This window comes from Schistocerca americana, chromosome X (genome assembly GCF_021461395.2).
Source record: "Schistocerca americana isolate TAMUIC-IGC-003095 chromosome X, iqSchAmer2.1, whole genome shotgun sequence".
NCBI lineage: Eukaryota > Metazoa > Arthropoda > Insecta > Orthoptera > Acrididae > Schistocerca > Schistocerca americana.
Genome location: NC_060130.1, coordinates 676,643,470 through 676,661,809, shown reverse-complemented (window position 1 = coordinate 676,661,809; position 18,340 = coordinate 676,643,470). Strand labels below are relative to the sequence as shown.

At 37.9% G+C, this 18,340-nt stretch overlaps 1 protein-coding gene across 1 annotated transcript in view; it reads right to left on the bottom strand.

The window, feature by feature from the left end:
- The window catches only part of LOC124556243 (potassium voltage-gated channel unc-103), a 700,301-nt gene that overhangs the window by 357,519 nt on the left and 324,442 nt on the right, over nucleotides 1-18,340 (bottom strand). Inside the window, exon 6 of the mRNA XM_047130231.1 lies at nucleotides 2,638-2,792. Within this exon, the coding sequence (XP_046986187.1) occupies nucleotides 2,638-2,792 (155 nt within the window). The remainder of the gene's footprint in view (nucleotides 1-2,637; nucleotides 2,793-18,340) is intronic.

Below are 18,340 nucleotides of genomic sequence, written 5' to 3'. Positions count from 1 at the left end.
TCTCCAAGTAATACCATTCCATTTTAAACAAAGACAGTACTCACATATAATAGTGGGATAAAATCCAAGTATCACATATTCACTCACAAAACATGATATGTTAGTTTAATGAACTGGTACTTATAGGTGATATTGCACAATATCCTGATTATTTTATATAATTTTGGATAATAACTACACTGCTGATACTTGGTTAAAGCTTAAGCAACTTGATTGTAAGCACAGTGAATAATCTGTCTAGTATATTTTTGAGTAACTAAATTAGACACTTCCAAGTAGCATGTACTACACATGTTCACAATGCATTATGACACAAACTCCACAAGTCATCAAACATTTTGAAGAGCCATTGTGATACTCGACATTCAAGATGTGTCCAATATAATACAGGTCAGGTGACTTGGGGGAGGGGGTGAGGGGTGAGTGCTCTTAAACACCTTCATGTCCATTGAATGTTCCTCAAACCCCTCTGACAGAACTAGTGAGTCACAGTGTGGTGCCCTCTGTTCACGGAACTGAAGGAAAACAAATGGTTACATATAACTGGACAGTAGGCTTAATTTTATTTTTGACAAGCGAGAGACAACATCATGCACATCAAAGTCCCAATTTCCTACTATGGAACCATTTCCCAAATGAGAATAGATTCAGCACCTGTCTGAACAGTAGCCTAATCTATTGGTGAACTGGATACATCACATCATGTAACTTATGATTTAAAAGTTCTCTGCCATCTGCAAGTATTGCAAATCATCAGTACAAGGGACATTTTGCTGTGCTTGGAGTTTCTACGGGTAGAGTTTCTGCAGCCATGCTAAACTCTGTGCTCTGTGAAAAACATTGAGCACAGGAACACAGGTGTGGTTTCATCTTCTGTATCTTATAGTGAGGATGTGGTTCTGCATGTTGTAATTCCTTACTGGCTGTTATTATCCTACAATGAATTTGTGAATGATTTGCTTACTCTAACCCATTTATCAGCTGTTATAACTTATGTTGTTTAACAGTACCCCCTTTTGTTAACATATCATTTCCCACTGCCTCTGTTTCAATAAGCATCAGTTTTCTCTGAACTGTAGTATCCATAGCACACCCTTCAAATGTTAAAATCTTACAGTTTGCATTTTCTTGTGGTTGGAGTATCCATGTGTTGGACACCCAACATTTCTCACTGTTGAGAGAGTACAGTATCATGTGTCTCGCCTTTGAGTGTCACACTGAAGGACTGTACCAGATATAATTAAATCCCAGTAATTAATTTAGGAGTAATAAAAACCACTCATTGAATAGCAGCAGCACTGATTCATAGAAAGCACACACAACTCACATGCAATTTGGGATTGCATTTCAGCAGGTGGACTAGGGTGGGTTGGCGGTTGTGTCAAGAGAAGTGGGGAGAGGGAGAGATAGGTGTGAGGCATGAAGGGGGGTTGGAGATGGGTAGCTAGCAGCTTGGAGACAGACAGCAGGTTTGCTGGCTAGGAATGCAATAGGGAATGGTGACAGGTGAGTGGGCTAGGCAAGTGATACACGGGTACAAGGGACAGCGAGGTGCAGCATATGATGAAGGTGATGTCGAGTGTGGATTGAGACGGGGTGACAGGACAGTAGAAGGGTAAACTGTTGGGTGGAGGGTGTGGGGACACTGGGTTAGTGCAGAGTGAAGGCTGGAGCGTAATGGGAGCGAAGGCTTGTTCTTGGACACAGTTTGGCATGGCCATTCATTCAGATGGACAGCTGGTTGGTTGTCAAACCAACATAAAAAGCCATGCAGTGACTGCAGCAAAGTTGGCAGATGACATGACTCCTTTCTCAACAGATGACTCTGCCTCTGACATCCCAGTAATGTTGCACATTGAACTACGACATTTGTTGTGGTAACAAGAGAGTATCTCTCTCTCTCTCTCTCTCTCTCTCTCTCTCTCTCTCTCTCTCTCTCTCCCTAACTCACTATTTCTCTATGCATTTTAAATATATTTTCTATGTTGTTTATGTGATATGTAGGAGATAACAGAATTTGATTACTGGGTGTTTTATGTGTACTATAATTAAAGGAACCTCAAATTAATCACTTGTGATATTCAATTTAACAGCAGTTATTGATGGCAACAGGGTCATAAAAATTAATCAGTATTTCTATCAGAGATTGCATACAGCCATCGTGCCTTCCACACTGACAAAGCAATACTGTCACCTCTTTATAACATTTCTACTAAAAATGTTTTTTTTTTTTTTTTGCTGGTCAGTTTGGTGTGCCTGTCATTCTTTCAACAATCACATATGAATATGTAATATTTTGTTCAAAATTAGTCACTAGTGCATGATATTAGACTGAAGTAGCTATGAAATTTAAGGTATTGGGATACAATTTTAAAAAATAGGTTAACACTTGCTATGTTAGTAACTATTAGTGCCAACACAGTTCCTTTGGCAAAGCTATCAGACTTTGACCTTAAATCCTTGTTATGTTACATGATAGCAGATTAAATATTCCCATTTGATGTGAGAAAACATTATTTGTAACTTATTTATATAGCAAGATCTTAGTGCATTATCTCCATTTGCATGACATGCTGTAAATAATCCAATACATGAAATTTCATTATTTTAAGCTTCTTTAATGATCCTGATACTGACCATATACATGCAAGCCAGTGAGCAATAAGAGCAAAAGTAGCCATAAGCAGCAGAAGGACGGCAGCACCATATTCTGAGTAACGATCAATCTTCCGAGCAACTCTCACCAACCGCAAGAGTCTTGCTGTCTTCAGGAGACCAATCAATGTTGTTGTCTGTATACAACAAAAATTTCTCATTAAAACTCTGCAATGAACATAAATATTATTAAAAGAACATCTTCTTCTTGATACAAAGTAATCCATAATGGAATAGTTACAGAGAGAAGAAAGGAAACAGTATCATTCAGTTAACAGAGGAAAGTGTCATTGATGAATATAAGTAATGTAGCTGACTTTTCTACTTAAAATATTATATAGAGAATTTGGAGATGAGGCTGCCATTATGGTGAATTTACATTCATATGTCCTTTTCCTGAATGTAGAATTCAAAAATCTAGTCTAGCATATAAAACTTCTCTTTTTTATACTGACTACTCTGCTGCACTAGCTAAATGGTGACTGATAATTTAGATTTTCCCATTGCAATAGTTCCTTCAGTTGAACTACATGTTAGAAATTTAAATGAGCTCTTCTGCATTTCATATAGGGGTTATTTCTGATTATAGTTCAATTACTATCAGTTATCTGAAGGCTGAAGTCATGACACTACTATTAATAACATTGTTAAAAACTATAGTACTGAAATCATAGTTTATCAGAACACATTACAAAATTACTTCCAATTTTATTTTAAAAGGGTATATTATACTGTGAGAACACACTGAATACTGTATCAGAAGAGGAGGTAGTGGACAAAACTTTATTACAATTTAAAACAAGTCTACTTAAAATAGTTTACCACATCATTTAATTATTTTTAAAGAGATATTCATTGTTGAGCTGTCAGAAGATTACATACACAGAAAGTTTAATTTAATACAAATTCCTTTTTTAGAATTCAATCATGCACCAACATAATGACTGTGATATTAGTTTTAGTGTAACAATTATGAAATGTAGTGAGCAAAGTAAAATGTTTTTAGCTCTCATATTCATGTACAGATCCACAATGAAAGCACACTGAACTTCAAATTAGATTACATGGAGTGTATTTTTACCCACACAAAGAGAAATATGTACAAATGTTCATATTAAAATGGTGCCTGCACCACCTCCTTAGCTTTATACGATTTTTATTTTTCCTGCATATATATGGTATAAATTGTTGACATGAATCATTGCTACTGTTACTGGTCAGCTGCCTTCCTGCAGTAAGGAGCCAAACAGAAGCATGGAGTGAGAAGTAACTCACTCTCTTCTACCAAATATTTTGAAAACTCCTCCACACATAAATTATACCAAGCATAACTTCATACACAGAGATTCAGTGAATGTTTCATGAAGTTCTCATGTAAGATATGCAAATACGTAATATTTCTGAAAATTTCAAGATGTAGCACAATCAATGATTTATTAAAAATATTGTAACAAATCAGCTACCTGTAACTTTGACACGTCTCAATTTTCCTATAAGTAACCAGTAATATAAAAATGAACAAACTTACAGTAAATATCTCACATTTTTCTGAAAACTAAGATCTAAAATTGAAGTGTGCTAGTTCATTCACTGTTATCTGTTCAATACTTTCTATGAAACTGGTAAGGAAAATGGTAACAGCCATCAGCGATCACTAGACACAGTGATTTTTCTACAGTATTTTACACAATAACATTGGTCATTCCAGCTTAATTTCATTACATTGGGAAACCAGGCTATGCCTGTCAAAAGCCAGAATAAAGATGAGTGGTAGAGGAGTAACAGCTCTCAAAGAAACATTGGTCCAGCTGGCCTGGCTGGTAGTACCAGGGTTAAAGGTGAAGGTATTCAGTGATTTTTAAGGTGAATGAGGACCATTTGTCCCAATAGTGGATAAAGTCAAGGAATTATCTACAAGAAATAGTCAACAATGCTCAGGAAACTTTCTGATCAGTGAAAGAACAAGGAAAATAGGAAGTTGGGTCTCCAAATTCTAGAAAAACAACATGAGAAAGACAACTTTAACCAAAATCATGTGGTAGTCCAGGTGGGGGGTTGATGTGTCAGGACAGCACCCTGTGCCTTGTAAAAGTTTCAGTGTTAACAAAAAGTCCTTGGAAGTTTAGATGGACCACTTGGTAAGCAAAAACAGGTTCAGGAAAGGAGCACAAACATCAGAACTGGAATATGCAACAAATGAAGGAGAAGGTGTTAGAAATTACATACAAATTAGGCAGCCTCATGATGGACATTGTTGTGTTGGCTGGAAGAAAGAAAAGAGGAGCAGGCTTAGAAATGTTTAACAATTATATAAAATTTTTTACAAGGATGGCAAAAGACCAAAGAGCAAAAAGTGGTGTATCTCTTATAATCAGTACAAAGCAAACATAAAGTAGCACACTTAAAAGCTGTAAATGGAAATATCGTACAAATTAACCATAGTATACTATCGGTAGTTGATTCGACGAACACATTTCCCTTCAAATCCCCCTTCTTGTTGTGGACAGGAGGGGCATGCTGTCCTTGCAGCAGTGCCTGGCAGGTCTGTAGCTGGCTCTGTGATACCAGCAGTGGAATCGACCTATGCCACTCTTCCATCAGGTAAACATATTTCCTCCTGGAGTTAAAGTGCAGAATTGACAACAGTATACGTATGCACATAAATGTTGATTCATCAAAATGACTAATGTGTAGTATTCGAGAACAAAATGTTTAGTAATGAGCAAACAATTTGCAGTAGTTATCTGATTGGATATTTGTCAAAAAGAACGTTTGGTTCCATAACTGTCATTTTCTTTTTATGTCCTGATGAATTACTGAAACCTGAGAGTTATGGATGCAATGGAATCAGATCTTGACATGTTATCATCTGGTGATTCTGATGAAGATAACATCAAAGGAGAATATATCATTTGCAATGACACTATCTGCTCTGCATCAGATTGGGATGAAGAAACACTAAAGGCCATGGTGACCCAAATTGAGAAGGAAGCCTCTGTTGGGAAGAATGAGAAGAAGACAAAACAGTCAACTATTTGTCCCACAAATACTGGCCTGAAAAATGTGCAGAACACAAGAAACAAGAATGGTTCAAGAAAGAAGAGTGCTTCAGCAGCTTCCTTCCAATAGATCTTGGTGCCACCTAAATGCAAGCTACTGTCTGAAACAGAAATGGCCTGGAATTTCCTGCCTTGGCTAAATTTCATATTCTCCCTTGCAGATGCTTTGATGCACAAATGACTCACTGAAAGAAAAGATACTGTAGGACAACATCAGTACATGAAGCAAAGAATAGAAAACATGTTGAGGTTACAGCCATCTCTGAATAGTGCCTGAAACAAAAGGAAGAGGAACTCCACCACTCCTCCAGCAATTCCCAATGCAGGTCATAGACCCACATCCCAACCCAGCCCTCTCAACCTAAAAAACTTCGCATCTGCAGAGACTGCAATCATAAGCTGAGAGGAATGACAAAAAGTAACTGTTTAATGTGAGATGCACCTGTGTGTGGGGAGCATCACAAGATTGTGTGCAACATGTGCCATCAGCAGAGCTCATAAATCCTGAAGAAATTCACATTGTTGGGATGAGGGTTTTTCCTTTGAAGTTGATTTTGTACAGTTACTCAATGCAACAATTGTAGTCAAGAGGCAATTTGACATTGATAACCATATTCTTCAATCAAAGGCGCTTTGATTTATTTTTTGTACCACTTTTGGATGTTGTATTCATTTTTATCTTGGCTATTCTGGTTATTTCATTGCATATATGTACTATCAGTGTTTTCACAATTTCTGTCAAGTTTTTTTCATTCATTAGTTAAACTGAGCTAATATTTTTCTTGTTCTGTTGTTCGTGTAACTATTGTTTGTATTCAATACTCTTGACATGTGATCACATAGATTATTGTACAAACAGCTGATGTGATTTTCTTTTGAGTACTTATTCCATAGTTTTCCTGCTGTGTGGAAAATATGTATCAATGCCCTTTTGTTTGTGAACCTGTGTGGTGTGAGTTTTTGTGGTTTATTGCAAATGGAAAGACCATGATAATCTTGAAATATATTTGTCTTTAACCTTCCTTCAATAAAGGATTTATAATTTTGCTGTTGTGTTGCTTTTAACCATTTTACTGGCCAAACATCTATATGGTAGTAGAATTGATGAAGTAGAGCTATGGAAGGGTTAGAGATTGGTATAATATTTGAGGTTTAATATGAATTTATTACAAACTCACGTGAAAATCTTGAATTTGTATGCAATCTATGATGATGAACTCAACACTAATAAAGACAAGTTCTTTGGAATGATTAGCAAGGAAGTGGCTAAAATAGGTAAGACTACAGAATTTACCATCCTTATGATTCTAATAGTAGAAGGGGTTGAAAAACAAAGAGCAAAATAGTGGAACCCCATGGAGAAGTAAATTTGAGTGACTATGGAGAAAGGCTAACAGAAATACATCAAAGTACTTATCTTAAAATACTTAATGCTCTCTATACTTGCAAAGAAATCCACATGTGTACACAGTGCAACACACGAGAAATCAGAAATCCATTACTGAGCACATGAAAATGAAACAGATCATGAGTATGCAGGTTAATAATTTAAGAGCATAAAGAGATGTTATATGTGGCTCAGACCATGGCTTAGTTAACCCTTTTAGTGCCAAATACGATCTGATCGTGATCCAGATTTTCGGCGAAAAATGCCAGTAACGATCTGATCGTGATGCCTTTCTCATTCATTTTTTCCGCGCTTGAAGGCAAAGTTGTTAGTATTTCCTAGCGAATGAGAAAGGCATCACGATCAGATCGTTACTGGTATTTTTAGCCAAAAATCTGGATCACGATCAGATCGTATTTGGCACTAAAAGGGTTAAAGCTAAAATAGCATTTCCTTAAAAGCATCAGCAGCAGAGAAGTATACAAACACAGGAAGAACTGAAGAAATTACAAGTAAGTTTTAGAATATATACAGTCTGGTGCATGATATCACACTATTACTCTATCAACAGAGACTCCATCAGAAGCTTGGTGAAACACATAAATCTGTAGATGAAGTGGTGTTCTAATGGTGGCAAAAGAGTAGAAGTCCAAGTAATAAACTGTGATAGAATAAAGAAACAGAAGCACTGCTGATATATTATCAAAAATGGTTACTAGTAAAACTGAGGAAGATAAAGGAAACTAGGTTATATGGAACTGACGAGTATGGAATGGCAAGCAATTTCAACCACAAAGAGACGAATGTGGGATAGAGTAGGCACCAACATTAATACACATTCCGAGGGGAAAAATGTTCAGAAGTACGGAAATTTATTAAAAGAGTTCAGTCACATGAGAAGAATCACACCAGTATACAATTAATATCTACAAAAACAGTGGGTAGACCACTGCAAGAAATTAATGACAAAAAATGGGGCTGATTACAAAACTATTTCACAGACACAAATATTAACTAGAGAGACAGGAACAAACATTGAAATTGCTGTGCATAAATTTAAAAAATGCCTGGGGTGCAGGTACAGAAGGAATCCTAGCAGAATTTGTCAAGTGTGGAACAAGGAAACTATTTGAAGCCTTGATACAATTTTTATTTTTCCTGCATATATATGGTATAAATTGTTGACATGAATTATTGCTACTATTACTGGTCAGCTACCTTCCTGCAGTAAGGAGCCAAACAGAAACATGGAGTGAGAAGTAACTCACTCTCTTCTACCAAATATTTTGAAAACTCCTCCACACATAAATTATACCAAGCATAACTTCATATACAGAGATTCAGTGAATGTTTCATGAAGTTCTCATGTAAGATATACAAATAGTTGCAGGCAAAAGTGTTTCAGAGAATACTGTATATTGCACTTTGTTGAACATGGAGCTTCACAGCAGATGACATCAATGTGTTTTCATGTTGAGCCAACAGCATTGTCAATTACAATTGCAGTGAGCATGGGATCATCAAGACTAGGCCATGGATCAACCAAACATGTTGCCTACTCTGATCAATTATTCTCTTGTTACACCAAGTCAACAGTCATGACAAAATATGTCATCATCCAGGTGAATGGCTCCTCAAAACATTACCATGCCACAGATGAAAGCCAGTGAGTGTAGTACTATGTTATGGGGGATGTTCACTTGGTCTTCCATGGGACATGTGGTAGTAATTGAAAGCACCATGACAGCTGCGGACAATATGAACATTCCCCGAAGATGATGGCATCTTCCAGCAATATAACTGTGTCACAAGGCCAACGTGGTGCTACAGTAGTTTAAGGAGCACAACAGTGAACTGATGAAGATGTCTTGAGCACCAAATGTGCCTAATCTGACCCTGAAGGAACATATATAGCACATTACTGGACACCAGCTCCATGTCCACAAACAATTAGCTTGTAATTTATGAGAATTGCCTGTACAGTGCATAGACATCAGGTTTCAAATTCCTTTGGAAGTCTCCCATAGACTTCCCGAATCCATGGAATGAAGAACCACTTCTGTATTGCAGTCCACATGTGGACCAACATGCATCTAAGCAGGTGGTCCTAAAGTGTTGGCTCCTCAGTGTAATTTCACTATGTATAATGTATTTTAACAGCTTATATTCAGGAGGTGACTGACAGAGTTCAGATTTGATTACATGAAATTTTTTAACTATATTCATGGCAGTAAGCTGAAAGACATGAAAGAAATACATGTGGAGTAAAGAGGAGGATGAACTGTAAGCAGATGAGAGGAAATGCATAAACTTACTGGAAAACCCATGAGACTCTTCCGCCAAATTTTGGGAATAAGCATGGAGGGCTGGGTTGGGTTGTTTTTGGGGGAGGAGACCAACCAGTGACGTCATCAGTCTAATCAGATTAGGGAAGAATAAGGAAGAAAGTCGGCCGTGCCCTTTCAAAGGAACCATCCCGGCATTAGCCTGGAACGATTTAGGGCAATCACGGAAAACCTAAATCAGGATGGCCGGACGCAGGATTGAACCATCATTCTCCCAAATGCAAGTCCAGTGCGCTAACCACTGGGCCACCTCACTTGGTAATAAGCGTGGAACAACTATTTTTATCTTCCAGTATTACAGCTACAAAGCAAATAGTCATTGTCCAGGAGTCATATCGGTGGACTTCTGAGCATGATCTTATAGCTGTTTATTTCTTCAGACACCAACAAGATACAGCAAGAAATTCGCACAAAAAAGCACACACAATAGTTCAGAACACAAAAACACTAGACAGAAAACAAAAATCCACAGGGATCATACTTCAGATTGTTGTTCATTCTGATCAGCAGATGATGCAAACTCTGAATATAAATACCTATCAGTGTAAATTTGAAATATGAAGAGATTCCAAGCACTGGCTAAATTATTGATTGGGTTATCTAAAGACCATATTCTCACCACTTTAACAACTACACATTCTCAAACCATGTGGTTGTGGCTATTTACTGAGTGGTGTTATATATCATAGAGTGGTCAATAGGGATACAGTGTTCATCCACCACAGATCTGTTTGGCTGAAGATGACAAGTTTACATCTGGTGTTTTGTATATGTGCTTGTGCTTTGTGCTTTGTATATGTCATCTATAGCGTTTACACAATGTCATGAAATATTATAATTTATTCAATAGTTTTATTATTTACATTCATTTTTGTATTCACTTCTATTCATTGTTTTCACAGTAATTTAAAATTAATCATTCTCTCAGATAAAATGACAATGACACACAACATTCTGATATACGTCTGGAAAATGGGAAATTATCAAGCCCTTTTAAGTACTCATGCTGCAAAAACAAAGGTACAGAGTACTGCCATGAGCTGTGCTGCTTCTTGTGTGGTGTAGTTAGAGTTGCTGACTAGTGTGCTGCAGTTCACCTGTCAAAACCTGACCACAAGCAATTAATTGTCATTTAGTATTTAACATTTCTCGAAGTTTCTAAAAATATCTTATATTTGTATAAATAGCAGCTCTCTCTGTCCATGAGCTCAGTTCTGTTCAGTTCATTTATGGGTGCACAGCAGTGTTCATAATAAATGTGCTTTCAGTGCTAAGTTTTCTACTTCATTGATCACCCTGATTTCAGACTTGGACTTGATTCAGGTTATGACGTGACATTGTTTAGTGGAGATGCCAGGTAGTTCACAACATCTACATCATTGTGGCTCCAATCAATGAATGTAAAAGTCAACACCTATACAGACAGGAATCAGAATACAAGCAGTACATCACTCCCATCATCTGTATATTCAGGAGACCAATGATTTCCAAAACAGCTGAAAGTCTGTTGCACAACAACACTGTTGAGGACCCAACAAAGTGGTTGAAAGGATTCGATTGAGTCACTAAATGCTACAGGGAAAATAACATGATGTGTTTGGCAAATGTGCACTTTAGCTGGAAGACATATCCCAGCAGTGGTTCAAGAATAAAAAAGTGAAGCTCAATTGCTGGGACAAATTTCTAGCCAATCTGAAGAAAACTTTTGGTGAAAATCAATAGCAAGATCACTTAGCAGAAGGACAATTGGAAAACAGAGCCCAACACCCTAGGGAAATCATACAGGATGATTTGGTCCTAACACAGATTTTGAACTTTAGTATGACAGAAGCTGACAAAATCTCAACCTTCCTAGTTGGTTGGTTGGTTGGTTGGTTGGTTGGTCAGTTCGTTGATTCAGGAGAGGGAACCAAAATTGGCCATGCCCTTTCAAAGGAACCATCACAGCATTTGCCTGTTGCATTCTAGGGAAATCACAGAAAACATAAATCAGGATGCCTGCATGAAGGTTTGAATCGTCATCCTCCTGAATGTGAGTCCAGTATGCTAACCACTGCGCCATCTCGCTCAGTCAAACTTCGTGGAAGTGGTCACAGAAGACATGTATCTAGCTCTTCTGGTAATGTATGTCACAACAACAGAAAAATCATCAAGCAGTTCTAGCACACTGAGGAAATGCAACAGAAAATAGTTGGACAAAAGAGGTATGACTGTCTGCCAGATGTGGTTCCTATGGCAATTGTGGAAGTTCACCATACGCCGTATAGTAACAGGAGAGATTCAGTAGTATACCATGACCAGAAATGTTGGACCATATGAACTAGAGACAGCAGCTTTGACAGTTAAGCCTGTACATCAGGAAGTAATATAGAGTGTGAGGGAAGCAGTATATCAGACTTTAGCACCAACCTCTGGTGCCAGTTGAACGCACCAGGAAGGAGGGACTCTGCCAAGTCTGATTTTCCACAGTCATCAAATGGCAAGCCAGCACATGACCTAAGAAGGTTTAACCAACTCTTCCACCAAGTATAGCACCCCACAGAAGAAGACCTCTGGGTTGAACACCACTGCCTTACCTTGGATGAGGTCGCTTCCCAACATGGCACAATCATTCCATCATTGTACAGAGGCACCACCCACTAGTCTTGCTCCTAAACTCAGGAAAACTAAGTGAGGCAACCACCTATTGAAGTGAGACCACCATAGATGAAAATCCATGACAGATGAGAGTCAGCAACATGTCAGGAATTCTCACTGATGTCATCATCAACAGCCAACCAGTCTTCGCTCTAGTCAACCCAGGAGCTTCTTTTTCTGTAATGCTGAATGCTTATTATCACAAACTAAAGAATACTGTGTTTTGTGAAACAACAAATTATGTGAAAGTTGCAAATGACTAATATGTCCAGCTGACAGAAACATGTATTGCAAAAATAACAATCGATGACAGAACACAGCCATTTGAATTTGTCATTTTATCGGAATGCAGTCATAATATTATTTTTGCATGGGACTACTTACAGTCATCACAAGAAGTCATAGACTGTGGAAGATCAGAGTGCCACTTTGGCAAACCTATTTTGACAAGCATATGCAATAAAGTTTGCTCTGAGCAGTTGTTTGCAGCTGAAGGTGATGTTATCCCATCATCATTAACAAGGTGATTTCCAGTCATCAAACTAGATGATCAGTTAGACCTTGAAGCTTTTGTAAATTGTAAAAAGCTACTCCATCTCAGAAAAGAAATCCAAATATCAGTCAACTTTTATCGAAGTGCCAACAGAATATGGCCTGACCGAGGAACAACATATGCAGGTGTTAGCCATACTGGGACAGGTTTTGAATGATTTCTAATCTGGAGTGGAGAAAACACATACCAAGCAGCACTTGGTAAAATACTGTATGAACACTGGGAAATATTCAGCATTTAACCAGTGATTGTATAGGGCATTGCCAGCTAAATGACAGGTAGTCCAGAAGGAAGTGGAGAAGATGGTACAAGGTGCTATCACTGAACTTTCAGAGAGTCCTTGAGCCTCTCCTGAGGTATATGTGAAGAAGAAGGAAGGCACATTGGCATTTCTGAGTCGACTACAGGTGACTGAATAGAATCACAAAAAATGTCTATTCACTTCAGCACTTTGATGATAGTGAAGGCAGTTTCAAAGACCCAAGCATTTCTCAACTACAAACATGCAGACAGGATACTATCAAACTGAGGCTGTCTGAAACAAGACTGCCTTCATGGCAAATGACAGCCTCTATGAGTTAAATGTTATGACATTTGGACTACATGATGCTCTAGCCATCTTCAAATGTAATACAAAAAACCTTCTTTGACACCTAAAATGGATGATGTCTCTTTGCTATTTGGATGACATTATCAATTATTGAAGATATATGAAAAACATCTAAGCCATCTGAAGACCATGATAAAGTGTGTATAGACTGCTGGCCTCTGCTTGAATCTGAAGAAGTGCCTCTTCACCACTCAAGAAATAAAAATCATGGGACACCAAGTGAATGACAGTGGACTTCATCTCAATCCAGAGAAAATAAGAACAGTCACAGATTTTCTATTTCCTCAACATATTTGTTATATAAGAAGCTTTCTCAAAATCTACTCCTACTGCTGGCATTTTATAAAGGTTCTGTACCAAGGAACATCCCTCCCAAGAACCACTGCAGGGAAGCACCACCTTTTCCTGGAAAGTGGTGCAAGAAAGATCTTTCCTTGTCCTTAAAGAGGCAATAACATCTTCTCCAGACATAGCATTGTATGAAGAGAATGCTGAGATGGAACTTCAGACTGATGCTGTCAGTTATGGGTTAAGTACTATTCTAGTAGAAGTTCAGGTAGGTGCTAAATAGTAGATGGCTTTTGCTTGCAGGGTACACTCCAAGTCTGAGAGGAACTACTCTATAACTCAATAAAGAGTGCCTTTCATTTTTGGGTCATCAAGAAGATCTGGTGATATTTATTTTGCAAACCTCAATCATCACTTTGACAGACCACCATTGTCTATGCTGGATGACTAGCATGAAGGATATACCGCATCCACTGGCAAGATGAGCACTGAGACTTCTGGAGTATGACATCACAGTGGAATACAAAAACAGATGCAAACACAAGGGGACCAACTGTCTTTCAAGGAATCCTGTGGCAGAACGCAGTAGCATGGATGAAATCTCAGTCACTGCTGATAAATGAAATTGATGGTGAACAGAAGGAAGATCCTGTATTGCTGAAAACCATAAAACCCTTTAAGAATGAGGAACTGACCATAGGACAATTCCAGTTAATAAACAGAACGATATATAAGAGGAACCATGATCTGATGGGGCAGCGATGGTTGCTGAACATTCCAGCTCATCTACATCCTTCTCATCTATGTACATCTATGTCCAGCTATTGTGAAGTTTTTCCAAATTGCTCCTAAATCTGGTCACCTGACAGTCATGAAGACTCTAGACAGGATCAGATGCAGGTATCACTAGTCAAGTCTCTACCAATCTGTTATACATTGTGTTAGCCACTGTAAGGAATGCCAGAGAAGGAAGCTTTTGCTGCAATTACCTACAGGGCATCTAGTACGAATTCCCTCTGCAGTACCACCATTCCACTGAACTGGAATTGACCTCATGGGGGTACCCAAAAATTATGAACAGAAATTGAATGATAATAGTCTGCACTGATTACCTCACTTGCTACGCTGTCATTAAAGATGTGCTGAGAGCCAAATCTCCAGAAATTCAAGGTTCCTTGTAGCAAACAGCATTTTGAAGCAGGGAGCACCCCATGTGATGATCTCTGATTGCTGAAAAGTTTTCCAGTTGAGGCTAGTATCAGAGGTAATTTCACATGCAACATTACTAACAGGACGACAACTACCTACCGCCCATAGACTAACTGCTTCACAAAATGCTTTAAAAAGACATTGGCAGATATGGTGTAGATGTGTTGTAGATGTATGCTGATGATGAATAGAGAGATTAGGATACAATACTGCCTGTTGTGATATTTAAATACAATACAGTGGAGCATGACACTACAGGCTTTACACTATTCTTTCTGCTCCACAGTTGTGAACCAACACAACAATGGACATCAGTTCCTGTTTCCATTTGACTCAGAATGACTAATGAAACATCTATCATCATGACCAAAGAAGCAAGACAGCTCACCTGCATACATACTCTGGATGCTCATGAGAAAGACAGAGTGCTATAGCACTAAGCAATGGCCAGTGAGACTTAGTAAAGATTTTTATGCCTGTGCAGGAAGTTAGACTATTGGATATGTTACTTAAACACTACTGTGGGGCTTCATCACTTGCTGGACATCAAATACAAAGACAAGGATTATGACTTTTCACCAAGAACACAGAAGTGAAGAAATGTTGTCCATGTCCTCTCTATGAAGCCTTGCTACAATCCTGAGGAATAGGGCTACAGTGACGGCTTCTTGTTCAAGGAAACTGAATACCTGTTAGACAATCACAGCTTTGATGCGAGGGGCTCTCTTCCATGCTCATCATAGTGAAGAGACTGTGACAACATGACCAGAATGCCAGTGCTGACTTACAGAGGACCATGAGCAAGATTAAGATCCAGGGTGCTGTAGTTGGCTCCAATGAGAATTTCTGAAACAATTATTCACCATTACTTGAGGAGAGGGAGCAATGTTGGACCAGCTGCATGCAGTGAGATGTAGCATTTAATGTTGCTGGTTGGGGCGCTGCGGATCCCCAGCTCAAACCCAGCACTCAGCAATTATTTGTTCTTTAGTATTAATTGTTTCTGGGAGGTTCTTGAAAGTTCTTACATGTGAATATTTGGTATTTGTGTAAATAGCACCATTCTCCATCAAAGAGTTCTGTTCTGGCTGTAAACTGGTGTTTGAAACAAACCTGCTTTCACTGCTACGTGGTGTATTTCCCTGGTGACCCTGCTTTTGGAATTAGACTTGATTCTGGTTACAATGTGGCAGTATGATACAATAAAGTCACATTAATGTTTGAGATGTGTTCTGCATTTATGATGATAACCTGTTTATCACTACACACATCATCTGCAGAATCTAAATAATAATGTAGACTAACCAGAATTATACAGATATCTGGGAGACTGAAATGATACACTGCATATAGAAGGTAAGGTAAACAAATTAATTACACACTCAAACAGCTCAAGCCTACTAGCACATTTTGTCAATGTAAATGTGACAAGAAGACACTTCATGTCCATGAAGAAATAGAGTAATCACCTATAACACTTTTCAGATTCCCACAAAAGTTCATCAAAGAGTTCAGAAAAGAAAGGATATTAAATCTGCAGAATTAGGCACATAAATGGTTTCTGTAGGGCTGTGGGCATCAGTTATTTGCATTAGTTTGAATATGTTGTTCAGTAAGTATATCACCTTTGCACTTTGGGTATAGAGATCAATTTCTTTTACTATACAGCTCTTAATCTCTCCCATAAATCTGTTATTTTAGTTTTTTAATTTTTTTAAAACTATATATTACTCTGATTTCTTGACACAAAGCACTGTGATGTTATCATTGCCTGATTTATTGTCAGCCTGCAGTTTCTTCTAACAAATTAAAACACGCATGCCCTCTCAGTGGCTAAACACTGGCAGATGGGGCTATTTCTTCCACATTAAACACAAATTCCTCTAGACTCCTGCCCTCTGACTCAGTAGATTACATCCACAAACACATCTATACCAGTTTGTAATACCACATGCCATCATATGATGTATGCTGGAGTGTGCTTTGTGTATCACTATCATTTTCTTATTTTTCCTGAGCCATTTACAAATGATGAGCAGAAAAGAAAACTTCCAGAAAGCCCCCATGAGATTACAAATTTCTCTGATTTTATTTTCATAGATATTTCACGAGATATATGTGGGAAGAAGTAATATGTTGAGTGACTCTTCTTTTCTATCTGCTGCTGCCTTTCCTACAACTGCGCTGTTGGCCATTAAAATTTCAGCACCAGGGAGAGTGACAAATTAAGAAGTTTTACATACTGTGTGTAAACAGTGTAATAGGAATGAAACATGATTAAAATTGTAAGTGAACTGAGGGTCCACAGGGTGTGAAATTTAGTACACAGAGCTGCCACCTCTAACAGCAACAATTTTGTTAACATGGCTGAACATCGGACTGGATGATAGATATTGATGCATCATTCCAGACTGATTCAGCTCTACACAAGAGATCACTAACCATAGTGGCTGGTATGTGGTGGTATACAACTACCTTGGCAACTCATAATGGGATGTTTTCAACTCATGATCAATTTGGAGAACAAGTTGACCATCCTCTCTATCAAGGAAGGTCACAGCAGCACCAGCAACATGTGGTCTTGCCATATCGTGTTGAAAGAGAACATCATGGAGACCTCAAAGAGACTGCCTTCACACATCTGAAATGTAATGCCTACTGCTCAAATTACTAGCTGTTGCATACGATATCTATTCTTTACTTAGTAAAGTATATTGCATGACATTTAAAGTACCATTTCATTATTGCCTGTAACACTTAGTTACATGCATGTTTTCTTCGCTGCACATGGTTTGTTCCCATATATAAGCAAAGTCAGTAGTTTTCATAGCTTTCGAATTTGCTATACTCGGCAGAGCATGTCACTGGTGACACACAGCAATGAATACATTTCATTAGTTATCATGTCTTCTTTCCATATGCAATTTGTAATCTACTCTGGCAGAGTCATCAGTAAGTGTAAGCTTCCAATTCCTTACTCAAAGATCAGTTTCACACATGCAGTATCTGCAGTAGTGTGAGTGACATGTCTGGGAACTGCTTATCTCCAACATCACTTAGTTCAACCTAACTATGTTTCTTATAAAGTACTCTGATTGATAATAAAATTAAGTTGTAAATTAAATGTTAACTTGATGTGAATGGAGGAATTAGTTCCAGTTCAGAATGACTATACTACTTGTATGAGTTTTTATTAACAGCAATTTAGTGCATTTTCTCAATGTGTAGTGCAATCATCATGAGACAGAAAAGAAACAAACTGTGAGCTATCTTCATAGAAGAGACAGGAAACAAAGCAAAGTGCGACTTTTATCACCTATCAGAAAGGTTGGTTCAAAAAGAGTGTGGGTTTTGAAATGGCTGGTAAATTTTTGTTTGTCTGTTGGTTACATTGTTTTGTTTTGTTTCTACGAGGGTTATTCCAAAAGTAAGGTCCGGTTATAAAAAAAAATCAAAACTAAAATGTTTTTTCAAAACAATTGTTTTATTTACATTCCTTACATCTTTATCTATTTTTCTACATAACTTCCATACTTATTTAAACATTTGTCACATCGTTCAACAAGCTTTTGAATGCCCATGTTATAGAAATCGGCC